Source organism: Plectropomus leopardus, chromosome 14 (genome assembly GCF_008729295.1).
Source record: "Plectropomus leopardus isolate mb chromosome 14, YSFRI_Pleo_2.0, whole genome shotgun sequence".
Taxonomy (NCBI): domain Eukaryota; kingdom Metazoa; phylum Chordata; class Actinopteri; order Perciformes; family Serranidae; genus Plectropomus; species Plectropomus leopardus.
The window spans coordinates 20,304,279-20,320,855 of NC_056476.1; the positions used below are offsets into that span (position 1 = coordinate 20,304,279).

General features: G+C 39.0%; 1 protein-coding gene across 3 annotated transcripts in view; it reads right to left on the minus strand.

The window, feature by feature from the left end:
- Nucleotides 1–14,162, minus strand: part of LOC121953469 (pleckstrin homology domain-containing family G member 3) — a 45,278-nt gene extending 31,116 nt beyond the window's left edge. For all 3 annotated transcript variants that reach the window (XM_042500595.1, XM_042500594.1, XM_042500593.1), the window contains exons 1-2: nt 14,002–14,162; nt 3,076–3,143 (exon numbers count right to left, since the gene is read on the minus strand). In XM_042500595.1, coding sequence (XP_042356529.1) covers nt 3,076–3,124 — 49 coding nt within the window. In that variant the 5' untranslated portion in view covers nt 3,125–3,143; nt 14,002–14,162. The remainder of the gene's footprint in view (nt 1–3,075; nt 3,144–14,001) is intronic.
- Nucleotides 14,163–16,577: the final 2,415 nt, after the last annotated feature.

Genomic DNA, 16,577 nt, shown 5'->3' on the forward strand with positions numbered 1-16,577 from the left:
AGCCTGCTTTGAATCCATTCAAAACTCACATTTCCTCTGGATAACACTCACACACACACGCACACACAAACACACCATCTGGGCCCTGAGGTGTGAGTTCATTGTAAACTTTACCACCAATTTATACAACCAGACTGCTGTCCTGTTAGCGCCTCTCTGCAGAGTCCACACGGGCTGGTGGCAGGACAGCTGTGTGAAGTGTGGAGGGGTAAAGGTCAGGGAAGGATGCTTTATTTACTTCACATCAAGCTGTTTATCGCATGCTGCATCAAAACAGGAGTGATGCTGTCTCTCCTGTGGTGAAGACCTTAAATAACACAGCAGTCAAATGAGGAATTTGACAGCCTGCTTTACTTTACTTCCCTGTCTGTTGTGTGCATTTGTAAACACAGAACATGTTTGTTTTTGTTATGCTGTAATAAATTAAATTAATTATTATGTTTAGCTTCACATCCGCAGTGTCACTAAAATATTCCGATGTCTGCTTACAAAACATCAGCTGAATGTTAAGTGATATGGAGGAAGCTGATAGACTTTTATTGATTCAAATGAGTTTCTAAGAGGCCATCTGACAGGGACACGCAAAGTTGAGAGCCTGTAACTAATGTGGTTAATCCACCGGAAGAACTCTATAGGAGGAATGCCATTGTAGGAGGCTGTAAAATAATTTACATTGAAATAAATTCTTTTGTTAGGACTACGGGAGTCTGAGCCAAACAATGAAATGAAATACAGTGAATGTGGAGTACAATCGTAGCTATATTATGTAAGGATTTACATAAATCTTACGCAACACTAGTAAGATGTTGTGGACATACAGGGTAAGGGGCTGTCAGGAGTTTCAGTGAGTGTCGGTGCATGACTGCAAAACTTGAACAGGAGTTGCTGTAGGCTAACCTGCTCGAGATTAATGCTGCAGGCGATTAAGCAGAAAAAGAGTTCCAGTCCAAGAGCTCCATTGACAAGCCCACTCAGAGACGCAGCCATCCCTGCCATCATACATCTATATCCACAACCCTATGCCCACTGGTCTGGAAAAGCTGCAGTGAATGGAGATGATCCATCCGTCCCCCCAGAATCCCTTTAAAGCTGTACATTCTGCACACACAGCTACATTCCTACGCGGGGTTAAGTAGGTCAGAGGGAACCCTTATCTTTAGAGAGAGATGCTTCAATCTGCCTTAGGTCTGTTGATGGCTGGCTGGTCCACTGTCATTGGGCTGAAAGGTTAGACGTACATTATATTTTTCACCTGATAAATTTCACATGTGGAGATAAAAGTTTAGCTTTGGTGGAAAGTATGAAGGGGTCTTGTGAATGGACCCGTAAGCCAATTCTTCTGGAAAAATGAAGTGCAGATACAATTTAATTGAACTTAATTTTTTGCCCCAGAGGGCAATTTGTGTTGAGGCGAGTGTTAACACAGAAAAAACACATAAAAGTACAAACAGTGACAAAGAAACAAACAACAGACACTGCTCTGTGCACAGGGTGACTTACACCTATGCACATTCAAGCTTCACAGGAGCATATTAATGAGTGTCCACCATAATTTCATAGGGCCTGTAATAATTTAGTGAACATGACAACATCTCCTGATAAAATAACAATTTCCAATGTAGTATGCATCCCCATCAACAGGTCATGACAGTCACAATAATGCAGCATCAGGACCGGCAATATAAGCACACAATTACAATATGTACTGCTAGAAGCTACTGTCACTAGATCATCATCATCATCATCATCATCATCATCATCATCATCATCATCATCATCATTATTATCAATACCAGGGTTTTTCCTGGCAACAAATAGGGGCAGTGGTGGTAGGCCTCAATTTAAAATTTTCAAAATGAACCAAAACTGGCATCCCTAAGCAGAACTGAAATATTTCCCTTTATGCTGGTTTTGTCTCATAATGCAAAGTGCCATCTGAAGCCTGCTGGTGGTGAAAATTATCAACATTACTTCTTTTCACTTCAAAACTCTATAAAGGAATTGGAGCTGCATAGGCACAACAACCTTTTTATTGTTTATTCTGCCTAAAGAGGGGTTCTTCCTTTCATCATATGCATTCCTCTTGCCTGTTAACCACATCCACTCATCACCTCACACAGATAGCACATAACCAGCAGCCCTGCCCCTTAATTACCATCCATCCATCCACAGCAGGTAGAGGGGGTGGGGGGTGAGGGGGTGGGGTTAGTAATAGGTCAGTCACAATTTAACTCCAACAAAATGAATCTGAAAATGTTTCAACTACAAGTGGTTGTTCTGTCATGCCAAAGTGATTTCGCACTGGATATCTGACCTACAAAATGAGCTGTGAGAACATGTAGTCGGTGCAGAGTGGCCTTTTGAGGAAACAGAGACACAAATTTTCATGAGGGCGGCACACGTCTCCCTCAGCCAAAAGCCTCCACTGGCCAAAGCTGAACCAAAGGGACAAGCGCAGAAGAAAAAGGGAACCATTGACACACTGGTATTCTTCAGCCAAAGTGGAAGCCCAGAGCCAAATTTGTTCAGAGAAGAGCGGAGGAGTGGAGGGGCGGAGGGGGGGTTGAGGGACAGAGTAGGCAAACAGATACAAAGAGGCCCTGTGTCAATGCTGTGGCTCTGCAACTGAAGATAATGAACACTAAAATAATATGTAATTTGAGTGGCCCCCAGCATACAAGGTCAGCACCACTGGCTAGACCAACCATCTTGGCTGTCTGTGTTTCTGACACATTCTGGTTTGATGTGCAAGTGTTCAGGGTTTTCAGCTGTATGAAAGCGGTTGGCCGAGCTCCACAGCCACACAAAGAGCCTCTCTGCCACTCTGGACTGTAGGAGGGGAGTTCATTGCTCTCTGAGCTCATGCCTCTACATTTCCTCTTTTCCTCCATTTTCAGCATTTTTCCACTTACCTCTGCTGTACTTCTGTGTTTTGTTAGTACACTGCCCTGAGTAACCAGATATACCATCAGGAATAACCAGACTTATTAAAACTCTGTGCTGTAAGACTGGTCAATTCATGGGCAATAATTATCAGAGCATGGTTTATGCTCATTGTAACTACCGTGATCTTACCTTCCCCCATTGGGCCCTGGTGGAGAGCAGAATGGGACCCCTCTGGCATGGCACTCAGGCCTCTGGAGCTGACAAAACAAAACATAAAGGGTCATAAAGAGTTCAGACATACATACAATACATATAATACGGCAATCTTTGTCATTCTTGGTGGGTTCTCATTAAAAATAACATTTCTAGATCAGAAATCCGATTCTGAAACACATGGTAAAAATCTGGAATGTTGTCAGAAAATACCTGAATGAGTCAAACTTTTTGTCACAGTTTAGCCCAGTTTGGGGTAATCAGTCATTTATACCTGGGAGGGCAGATGTAACATTTAAAATATGGGCATCAAGGGGACTGAAAACGATTTGTAACCTTTACCCTCCACAGTCAGATGTTTTTATGTCCTTTGGGGAACTACAATCGAGGTTTAATTTGGACAGAAAACACTACTTCAAATATTTACAGTTAAGAAGTTTTGTCAATACCAATCAAGGTGGCCTTAATAAGGTTCCTCATACACAACTGGAAAAATTGTTTATAAAGAATGCTTTGAGGAAGGGTATTATTTCAGACTTTTACAATTTGTTGTTATGTAATACATCAGAAAATTCGACAAAGAAATTAATTTCTTGGAACGAAGACCTATCTGCCAATATCAATGAACAGGATTGGGAAAGGGCATGCAGTAAAGTCAATACAATGTCAATTAATAGTCGCTTAAGGATATTACAATTCAAATGGCTAATGCGTATATATACAACACCTGTGAAATTAAATAAGTACAATAGGAACATACCAGATATATGTATAAAATGTGGCTTAAAAGGTACGTTAATACACTGTATGTGGGAATGTGGTCAAATAAAAACGTTTTGGATAGAAGTGAAAAATGTAATTGAAAAGATAATTTTAAAACAGATCACGCTGGATTCCAAATTATTTATAATGGCTATATATCCGGATAAACATAACTTTAGTAAAGCAGAAAGTACCTTTATTGATTTCAGCTCATTGATAGCAAAAAGATGTATTGCTTTAAATTGGAAAAATATGAATGGACCTGGCACTTCCCAATGGTTAAAACAGATGTTAACTAGCTTACCTTTGGAAAGAATAACGTATATTCATAAATCAAAACAACATGTATTTGAAAAGATTTGGAGGCCCTTTATTGACTTTATTAAGGATTTGGATGTTTCTGATGACCTGACCAATTTTTGAATCCCTTGCAGCCATGTACTGTATCTAGTGATGATTACCTCCTAAACTCCAAAGAGAAGTAATGTTTGTGAAAGGCCCTGTTTTATTTTGTTTTATGTTTTATTTTCGGGTTATTTTATTTCTGTTATTGTTTTTTTTTTCTTTTTTCTATATTTGGTCTATATATTTGTACAAAACATGTGATACTGAACTACTTTGTAATTACGAGTATAATTGAAAATTGTTTCACTTTGAAAAAAAAACCATAATAAAACATTTATGGAAAAAAAAAAAAAAATAACATTTCTTTGCTGGTATTATAGTTTTAGTCAGACATTTACATTGAAATCACAGTTACATTATTACAGTTACATGATGTAAATATATCTGCTTTTAGGGTATGTCCAGTCCTTTTCATGTTTTAATTTTTTTAAACAACTGAAATAACAAAGTGCAGCGACAAAATAAAAATATGGCCAGACAAAACACAAAACAAGGAACATCAAGAAAACACCCAACACCTTTGGAGATATACGTAGATAGCACAAACCAATGTTGTAGTACTTGAGGTCGGTCTCAAGACACATTTTTGAAGTTCATGTCTCAGACTCAAATGCATTTTTAATCTGTCTTATCTCTGTCTTGTACAAGGAGGACTCTGGATCTTATTTCAAGACCAGTCAAAACTGCAGGGATAACACTTATATACCAGTGCAAAAAGGGAATCTTGAATGAAGATGGTTTAGTTGATTTAGCTCCTAAGTGACTGCATTTGTTTGCTCACAGAAAACAAAGGAAAATTCTCACACATAAAATTCACCTGCAATGCCTTTTGATTATTTTATCAAGACACTTCTCATGGTAGACATATACACAACCTCATATAGAGTATTGCAAAAAAAAGGTGAATGAATTCTTTATTTGTTTTCTTTGGGTGTTTAATTGAAATGTGGACTCTTCAGATCAATAGGCCTATGGTTTGCACTTTACACATCTTATCATAAGTGTGTCATGCAGTATGGGATCCGCAATGATGTGGTCTTGGTCTTTACTTGGTCTCAGCTCCTCAAAGTCTTGGTCTTGTCTCTGTATCAATATATTCTGGTCTTGGTCATGACTTTGTCTCGGTTTAGGTGGTCTTGACCACAACACTGGCACAAACACTACGCACCAGGTCCAAATATACATTACACTCACATGGGTTGTATCAACCTTTATCCAAAGATTATGCAAGGAATCAGCCCCATAATTTATTAAACAGACCTTCCCTCCAAGCCACTATACAGGTAACCCACTTATTTCCTGTCAGTGTGCTTAACACCTCTTTCCATTCTTTAAAAGTCAAGGCAGAGGATTTCCAGTGGCTTAGAGTTACTCTACTCCATGTTAAAATAGCTGAAACAGCATTACGTTTTCTGTTTCTTTCTGTTTTTACGTAACAACATTGATAGCAATCCTAAGAAACATAATGTGGGATTTTGATCAAGTGTGTTTTACATCATATTCAGGAGAACTTTTTTTTTCATCCCTCACGTTCAACAAAAACACCTTATGTTTCTTCACGTTGTCATCCTTTTTAACTTTTTATTGTGTCAATCTGTCAAGTGAGCCATGCTTTCTTGCTGAAAGTAAACAGTCCATTTAGGACTAAAAAGGAAATTCTTCCCATTCCACTGCTCGCTGCTCTGCTTTAGCTCATACCAGCCACTTGCTAATATATAGCGAAGCTGGGGCTGAGGTATGCGCAGCAGAGGCGACTGTGATATGAGCTCATGCTAATGAGTAGAGAGAGGGCAGGAGGTTAGACTACAGTCTAATTTAACATGAATGAAGGCTCGAGAGATTTAGCAGCTGCAAAGTAGAAGTTAAAAGATCTGACTTTTGACTGCCATTTGAGCTGTAAAAATATCAATCATGCATCTTTAATTGATGTGTACCTTAAAAAAAGTATTTCAAATAGCTTTACAAAAAGGTCACCAGTATAAATATGAATGCATGCTACATAAAACAACAACAAAAAATAAACACAGGAGCTGAAAAAAGTTATATAAACCTTCCATGTTTATACAAATTAGTTGAATAAAGTGTTACAAATAAAACCATGTCACATCAAAATAAGTCTCTCATTAGCAATGTAACTGTCCAGCGAGATTACAGGTTCACCCCTGGTGGTATGTATTTTTCTAATCCCTCATGCCAGTCTGCGGTGCTGTTAATGATGAGGTAGGTCCCTTCAGAGGCACTGTGATGCCAGTTTCTCACATCATTGCCTCTCTGGCTCCTTACAACAAATTAACATGGACGGCTGTGCATGAGAACTCGTCTCCCTGTGATTCCCGGTGAGCCTCCGGCCTTTTAAACATCACATTCTTGGGCCAGCTAGATCAGAGAAGCAGGAATTCTTCGGGGATTAGGATGGGCATTGTTCATAGTGCGCTCACTGGCCACTGTGCCGAGCTGACAGCCAGACCAGCCGAGGCCAAACCGAGACCACTGCCAGGAGGTCTGCCAATTAAGATGTGCAGGAATGCAAGGAGGAAAGTCGCAGAGCTGGATCCACACATTAGGATCAGTGCTTCACTGTCGAGTCCCTGGAGCTGCAGCCTTGACTCAAGTAGAGCTTGTTTACTAGACAAGAAAGTCAGCAGCCGTAAAACTATTATTGTTTTTGTTCATCCCACACCAAAGCACAACAAGTGAATGAGGCAAACGATCTCATCAACCCTACAAAAATTAAATGGAGGTTCTTTTTTTTGGACTCAAAAAGCAAACTATGTTTGACATGTTTACTTATAAGATACCCTGTGGAGGATTCGACCATTATCACTATGGAGCGCTGTCCTTGCGAGTGGGTCCCCGTTTGTTTGTATCTACTGCTCACACACAAGGACACACATGGATGTGCATGGGCGTATGGTAACAAGAAGCATCCATTTCAATGGCTTTATGATATTACACTTACATTTGATGAAAAACATTGGTCTATCCAGCCTACATATACATTTTAATCTGTTGTGTCTTTAACATTGACCTGACTGGAATCAACAATCTTGATACATCTTCAGCCCCTTTTACACTGCCTGTTCAAGGCGGGAATATTGTGTCACGGAATGAGGGGAAAAGAGTCGTCTCTACTTTGAGCCTGCAGTGGAGGTAGTAACATGCCGAAACGGCATCTGTGTAAAAGGGACAGCCAACAGGACAGGAACATGGGTGGGATGGATGCGTGGTTTTGACAATGTATAATACGTGCAACCCAGCAAAGTGGGGGGGACACAATTGCAAATGGCAGTTAGCCATTTATAACAGTGGCCATGAATGTCCGCAAATTGGGGAAACAATGACGTCAGGGAGCTCCATTTCCTCCAAGCTGAGGACGAGATCAGTTGCCATATAATAGTTATATGTCACACTAGAGGCTTATGCTGTCAGTTTCATGTCATGCCCATCACCCCTCTTTTGCTTCGGGGATGCCAGCATACTATCTAAAATCCCACACTGGAGCAGCATGACGCCGGCATTGTTTATTTCGGTGGAAGAAGGCAGAGCAAAGAAATAACTTCATAGCAAACCCTATAGCACAATCTATGTGTGAAAAGGGCTTCTGAGAGCAGAGGGCATAACACAGGCTGTAAGACACGCAGATTTATGCTCAGTCAATGCTGCACTGCTACAATGACATTCTTTGAGGATGAAGCCTCCTCAAGCAGCCTTTGACCAATTGATTTTCAAGTGGTGGGTTAGTTTGTATAACCTGCAGGAGCAGAATTCATGTCGAGGGTCAGGCTTTGAACTCAGTCTCGGTGAACAGTGAACTCATAAAATCCTCTGTTAATCCCACCTACCATGACCTCTGAGCTATCCCTGCTTAATGACCAGGCTAAAACTATGCTAATCTGTTTTTGGTCAATGAGAGGCTAGACTAGGAATAATGGGCTCAAAACCTAGATATGCTGTAGACGTCTGGGTCTTAAACACGTTTTTCCAATGTCAAAGGCGGGGTGTAGAATATGGTTTGGGTGGAGGGAGTGCAAATGCTTGAAAATGTCCAGCAGGACATGGCAAAGAAGGATAACCCACAATCTTAACACATCTGGACAAAATTCAACAATCATTACTCATTAACTTTCACCTTCTGTTTGCTGACATATGGCAATTCCAAATCCTTGTTTTCTTAGGGAGGAGGCACATCCAGATTTCAAATCCTAAAGAAAACACTACATACAGGCTAACATTCATGCCAGGCTGGCCACCTGTGCTTGGACTAGCTGCCATTTCACACAAATGGAGAGCATTTGTTTCCACAGCTGATGACTGCATTACCCGCAGCATGAACCTCCCGCATGGGAATCTGCAACTTGCCCCTTAATTGAAGACAGATGCTACAAGAACCAATCTGATGGTTATTAAAAGAAAGACCTGCAATGGATCACTTCTTCATGATAGGCTGATAAACTTCCTTGTTCCTCTGATCGCCAGGCTTTACGCTGATCCAGCCTGAATTCCTTTCTTTAAAAGCAAACAGATAATTAAGGGGGACAGATGCTGGCCAAGATACAACACTCATGCAAATGAAGAGAATATTTATACTGAGTCATCTCCAGAAATGTGTTAAAAGCCTCACTTGAGAAAATCCGCACAGACAAACACATACCTTTAACCAAGACCTCAGGCCGAACATGTTAAAGGAAAAGGGTCCTTGGGGGGGTGATGACTATCAGGAGCATTTTTCACCACTGACAGCCTGTCAAGGTTATGAGAGAAGTGAAACCACTGAAAACGTCTACAGAGGAAGCCGAAGGGAAATAAGACTAGCCATTTGCCACTTTCTCTGTCTCTTCAGGAAGGATAGTAGGCGACACAGACCAGACCTGTCTCCTGGAAATGATGTTTGTATACACACTAATTTGAAACAGTGAATATGTGTTTGAGGGCACCATAATGCCAAGAGATTTGAATTGTTTCATTATAATAATGAGGAAATGTTGGTAATTATCAAAATCTACCTGGCAATTTGCAAAAATGTTGATACTGAACGAATCAGCAAAATGCTCACTAACAGCGTATTTCATTTGTTTCCACCAAAATAGGCAATCCACTCATAGTGACTATAGCATTATTTTTCAATTTTACCTTTCTATTAACATTTTAACCAAATCCTGATCTTTCCCCAATTTTTTTGGGCACCAAATCAGAATTCTGGTGCAACAGTACTGCACTTTGCATGTCTGCCATCCACCCCGAACACTCCCCCATGAATTCAGCATGATACCTAAATATAGTGTTTCATTAAATGTATTCTTCATCTACAAAATGATCATTTGCATATCAATTACTCACCCCGTAGTGCGTTGAATTTGTGAAGAAGACTTCTTTTTTCACATGCCATCACAGTGAACAAAATTCTTGATGAATTGGAGTAAAGGGGGCAGAGATTAACCTAAGTAAAACTGGGACACCCAGAAGCTCAGTTGGTAAAGTGGGCAGCCCATGTAAGGAGGCAACACCCTTGTCATAGTGTCCACAGGTTGGATTTTGACTTTGGCTTTTTGCTGCATGTCATCCTCTCTGTCTACCCCTTTCACACTTAAAGCTGTCCTATCAAATAAAGGCAAAAAGGCCAAAAATAATCTTCAAAAAAAAAACAAAAACTATATCAAAACATCTGTTTACAAACTCTTACACAATTCCTGCCATATAATCAAAGTCTCATTTATCAAGTTGTATGCTACACACACACATTTTTGATAAAACCTTACTATTTAAAACACTTCCACATAAACAGTCTAACGCACCAAAGTAGTGCACCTGGGTTTACAAATGCTGCAAAATTCCTGGCCAATTAATGACCTGGGAGTCGGGATTTCAATTTACGTGTGCAAGACTATTTGTGCCAAAATTTCTTAAACATTAACATTTTAGCAAAAAATGCACGTGTTTGCAAATTACTGAACATATGACTAGATATAAGAGACTTAGATTATACTGTGATAATTGTGTGTAAAAGTGATGTTTTGATATTGTTTTGTTGTTGTGAAATATTGCCCCCATTTACTTCAATTCATCAAGAAACACCGTGGAGGCATGTGAGAAAACCATTTTTCTTTACAAACTGAGCATGACATGGTTATAATTGATATAAAGTCATCATATTAGGAGTGCAGCATTCCTTTAACTCAAAGTAACTTTGTCTCTGAACATAATCCAAGCAGCAATTACATTGTCACCACTATCTATTCATTAGAACAATTTGGTAACATACAAAACGTAACTTGTAAGAGACATTGTTATACAAACAAGTCAGTGAGGATGTGACCTTATTTTTAACCCAAAAATGCTTTCATGCATGCCAGGATTGCTGCCAATTAATGGACTGTGTTTACATTTAAATCTGTGGAGTCTCCAAACAAAATCTCCATCCACTAGGTGCCTTACTGGCAACTGATGATGCTCAGTACTAATTGCATGCAGTTTTGGTCCCACATCTAAATCCAAAAAGAGAACTTAAACGCCTTTTGTGCAACAATTAACAGCACAAATAGATTTTCCCTCGTGCGGAGCAAGTTGATGGGAGGAAAAAGCTATAAATAGTCCAGAGAATTCCGGCTGCAGTTCTCTCTCACAGTCGGAGACCTACCGGATCACGTTGCATTCACCGTCTGCTCCAACTAGGCACACGGGAATCTGGAAGCATGACATAAGCCCCCTGGGATGTCACTAGTCAGACACGGTGGTGCGAGTTTTTTAAGATACCATCAGTCAGGACGGATGTTTACGTTCAGAACAAATAAAACTCAAACCTGGCATGGCAGGCAGAGGTACAGGGTCCTACAGGCTGACTGCAACAGAAAGTCTTTATTATTTCAGCATTGGTGCCATGTTTATCTTGCAAGACCTCTCTCTCACCCTCTAACCCCGTCTACCCCGGCAGAGAATATCCCCTGACAAACAGCCTTTCTGTTGGTGCCCTCTTTCCCACATTACTCCTGCAGTTTGTCCTCTGACACACAGGCCTTAAGAGACTAACAGCTTTTCATTCACTGGGGAAAACAATAAACCCTTACGGTCTCTCTTCACCTCAATCAAATCCACAGCTTTCACAAAAGCTCTGCCCTAACCAGTGACTTCCCACAGACACACAACATATGAGCCTCTTATTTTAGTCCGCTACATTTTTGAGCATGCTGCTCGCTTAGATGTGGTGATAAGCGATCCATCCCGTTGAACACCCACAGGGCACTTGTGTGGAGTTGTACCCATATGGTGCACGTACAGCCCGGCCAAAATAGCCCTTAATGGGAGAATAATCATTCCCTGCTGTGCTGAAGAAGGAGAAACAGCAATTTTCACCTCCTCATCAATGACCTATAACCACAGAATGCATACCTGGCAAGTGAAGTTGGCAAGTACCATCCTAATTGGCAAACGACAAGTGAAGACTTCCAGTTCTTTAAAATTATAAATGGTAGACAACCAGAGGGTAAGTAGTCCTCCATAACGTCCTGCAGTGTCTGGAGGGGAAAGCAGAGGACTGCTGGGTAAAATTAGATGGAGAGTCTTCAAATAGAATAAGAGTGTGAGCATTTAAAGGTGCATTACACCACATGTTTAGGCAAACAGCTCCCGTGTGTCTCCGTGGGGACATGCCAACATCATAATAACAAAATCACAGTGTCTGGCCTCCCCTGGGTGTCTGGAATGCTAAATCACTTACGGCTCTTCACTTTCAAAAAAACACAGCGTTGTCAGGTCTTGTTTAAAGTCAACCTTTAACACTCACCAGTAATCCTAGCTGTAACTTGCAAAAGCTGGAACTTTATAGTCTCGTGAGATCGAGGTCTCTCCTAAGAAGCATCAAATAAGCGCTCAACCACTAAACGACAATGAAGGGGACTGATGAAAAGCTCAGAAGCAGGTTTTTAAAGTTATAAAGTTCTGCAGCTCTGGTAATTTTATCACAGCTGCAGCATACCAAGACTAGGGAGGAATGAATTTAGTGCCAACTCTGAGATCCAAGACACACTTGCGCAGTTTCCTGTCTGGACCACCTGGATAGAGAGAGCTGTTTATCGCATTGAGGCAACATTTATCTGAAATGATGTGGAGACGTTATTGTCTGAAAGGTCATGTGAGGTCAAATGAGTAGAAGATGGAACTTTTCACTGGTAACTGATTGATTTGGTCCCATTCTTCTTCAGCTGCCGGTGGGGGAAAGTCATTGACCTATGAACAGCCTGCATTTGAGACCTTGCTGTGTCTCACTGGGGTGCTCATTAGACAGAACAATTAGGGATTGCTGGGGCCAAGTATAGGCACCATTGGGGGAAAGAGGAAATGACAAATGATTCAGCTGCAGCAGGGAAGTTAGTTTGTCTCGCAAGTTAAATCTGACATCAATGCTTAAGTGGAAAATGGAAAAATCCCATCCTCTAAAAAAAAGAAGAAAAGGAAAACACAATCTTCAACAGCTGATCAAAGTTCACTCAACTGAGAGTGTTTTGTTTCAAAGACAAACACTACTTATCTGACTGAAACTCATGCCCCCTCCAGGACTTACAGTATAGCTCAGAGGTTGTGAAATTATTTGAGGCAAAAATGTACCCAAAATGTGTTTGCAATACCTGCAAGTAAAGCAAAGGCAGAGGAGCTCGTCATATAGAAGTGTTTTACAAAAATAAACTCTTTGCTGAACCTAAACGCACAAATACACGCAGTGGTGGATTGTAGTACGTTAACTCAAGTACTGTACTTAAGTATGAATATGAGGAACTTACGCTTTACTTGAATATTTCCTTTTCATGCAACTTTATGTTTTCACTCCAGTACATTATTAGGGAAATATTGTACTTTTGACTTCCCCACATTTATCTGACAGCTTTAGTGATTTTACAAGTGAATATTGTGCCTAACAGTCATAAGAATTAATAAAAATATGATATTTTGTTATAAATTACCCAACAGTTTACACAAGTAAAGCTGCCACAATATGTTTATTAAGTAGTTTATTTATCAAACTACTTTGATAAACATTTAAGTCATTTGTATTTTTAAAGCTGTTTTGAGAGATGGGGTCGCTTTTTTTAAAAAAAAATCTTTTATGATTTTGGTTTTTAGGATTGTTTTTCTTCTTTTTTTTCAAATATTATGTTTTGATGTGTTTTTTTCTAGTTAATTTTAATACTTTTGAGTTCTGCATGTTTTTTTTCGTTCTTCCTTTTATTTAATAATTTTGAGGGTTGTTTTTTGTTGTTGTTATTGTTTCGGTGTGTATGTGTGTTTTTAAGATGTGTCTTTGATATTTTTTTAATACTTTAAGTGCATTTTCCTGATTATACTTACTTACTTTAACTTAAATACCCTTTTTACTTGTAACAGGGTATTTTCACAGGGTGATATTAGTATTTTGACTTAAGTAAAGGATCTGGGTGCTTCTTCCATCACTGAATACACGCATGCAGATGTGTTAGCATCTCGTAAACACTATGGCAGTTTTATTTGTTTGGAGCATTGTTAAGCTTGTCAACTAAATCCCTTTTCCTTTTTTAAACGACAGTTCAAGAGGCGCCTGACAAAGCTAATAAAAGTGTCAAACAACCTTCAATAACACACTATTACTATCGACAAAAAGACAACAGAAGCGGAATCGTTTGACCTGTAGCTGAACTGGCATCACAGCTAACCAACCTCGAGTTAACGTTAGCTAAGATTTGGTCAAGTTGTCAAAAGCAGTTCGCTTACCGACTTCGACAACTTCTTTCCTCCCGCCGACTTCTGTCCTCAATAAAACTTTTCTCGGCGCTTTCTTGATGAAAATGTTGAAGTTACTCCGTCAGTTTCCTCTTTTCACATGTTAAAAGCCGCTCAGACATACACGTCCCGCCGCAGGTCACTAGCTTGAACCAAACACTGCTGCATCTCTGAAGGAGATCTGAGAAGAGTTGATGCGGCGTTCAGGACCTGTCGGAAATATATCAACTACGAGTTTGGTAGTGTACGCAGCACCACAAACAAGACTGTGAATCTCATCTGGTTCTGCCTCAAATCGACTACAAGTGGTAAAGAAATACTTATTTTACTGCTCCATGTTTTTACTTGACTCTCTGAGTGAATAAATAATATCGGCCACATAATAACTGTTGTTTCTTTAGGATGTATTTTATTGTTTTGTACACACTTATCCCTTTCCAACAAAAATGCACGATTATATAACTCAAAATATATCGATCTTAAGTCTTATTCATTTTCTTTTTCAAAGCAAGAAAACTGTCTATTACAGGGCAACACTCTCACGAGTCTCTAATTTACGAGGAGTACTTGAATGTCACAAAGGACCGCCTGTTTTTGACAGGCCAGTGTGTGTTTGGTGTCAGAGGTGCTCCCACATATGAACATCTGGCCTGCATAGTCGGGTCATTTCTCCCAGTTTGAAGTGGCGTAAAATGGGGCAAACAAACAGATTTACAGCACTGTGAAAAAGTCTTAGGCCATCATAGATATGTTTTAGCAAAGTTGTAAGGAGGATATATATGTATTTATTTCTCAGTCTCTTTGTTAAGGTACAAACAAAGATACAGAAAACATAAACTGCATTTTTTAAAAATTCAGGACAAAATGGCTTCTTCCCACTGAAGTCAATATTTAGTGTGAAACGTGGAATAAGACAACTATAACAAGGGCTAGCTTAAATAATCAATACTGAGCTTTGGGCATACCTTGAAAAAAAACTTGTGAAAACACCAGAAGACTAATATTACAAATCTTATATTGCCTGCCCAAGAGAGTTCAAGATATGCTAAGTGGAAAGGGGTGGTCACACTAATACTTGCAACTTTATCATGTTGAAGTTGTTTTATTCTTAAACATTTGTGTTTCTACTACTGTATACATATTTTTGGTATGTTCTGGTTATTTTTTTGTAGTAAAATTACTACTCAAAAATAAATAGGTATGACCATTATAACCTTGCAAAAATAACAAAGTTTAAGGTAAGACTGTTGCACAGTACCGTATTGTTATTTTATTTTTTATTTTGGAATAAAAGCATCTATTTCTACTCGTGGAAGAATTTGTATGCAAACCAAAGACAGGTTTGTGAAAGGACATAATAAATTGTAACCCTGCCAATTACTTTTATGAGGTTCAGGTCAGTTGACAAAGGTTGGCTTCAGGGAATCAATTGGGTGGGTGTTAATTTATGGGAGGCTGATTAAATAGAGAGGGGCGCTTGTGCTTTGCACAACCCCCTCTCTCTGCCCTTATAGGCTACAGGCTGTGAAGAATACAATATGCTGGAAGTCTTCACTAAAAGAGACTGCAGCTCTAATTGCCACTTAAACTGAAGACTCCAGTACAATGTACATCTTTTTTGCCTTTAATTGCATGATCCCAGTAGTTCTCAATGAGATAACGATTTTAAAATCTAAGAAATAGAGTTTGTGTAGCCAATATTAATTTGATTTAGCTGCACAATACTGCTGAGTTGAATCTCTAATAAAGTAATGTTGCCATCTGGTGGTTATAAAAGGCAACGTACACTCTAATTTGTGCCCCCGCTGCATCATTTTATGCCCTATATGCCTTTAATTTTGTCAAAAATATATGTAATCCTCTACTTTCATGGGGTTTTTTATGGCGACTCCCTGGAAATTACACCTATGGGTAACACTGGTTTGTCAATGTAGAGAAGGGTGATTTTGTAATTTCAGCCATCTGATAAATAATAAATATCTAAAAAACATTTTAGAAACTGTCCATCAAAACATCTCAAAAAGTTAATTGTTTGGTATATGTTTTGAGAGTGAAAGAGAAATATATTTTAAAATATCTGGGGAAAAAATTGATATTTTGTGAGATATGACAACAACTTAAAGTTACTTGTATGAATATTGAAACAGTTCTGAACAACTAATCAGTGTTTCTTTATATTTTGTGTTTGGTTTGTGCATTTTATTTTATTTTTTTTTAATAATTTAAAATTTTTAAAATAATAATAATGTATATACAAAATAACATTTTTGTCAGTGTTGTTGTGCTGTTATGTCTATACATCTGTGAAAATTAAAAATAAAAACAAAAGTGAGTTTTAATAAAAAAGTACAGTACAGGAGTATTTTGTGTTTAGAAAATAAACTAATAAGTATAGGCCTAATATGTTGTATTGTTATAAAAGATGAAAATACAAACTACAAGATGTCAGCAGACACAGTAACTATATGACTGTGGTTTATAGTCAGAAGACAGCCTGAACATGTGTTGTCTGGGATAAATGTATATTTTAGATCTCATTTTTTGTGTCCTCAAAGGCAGCAGGTTTT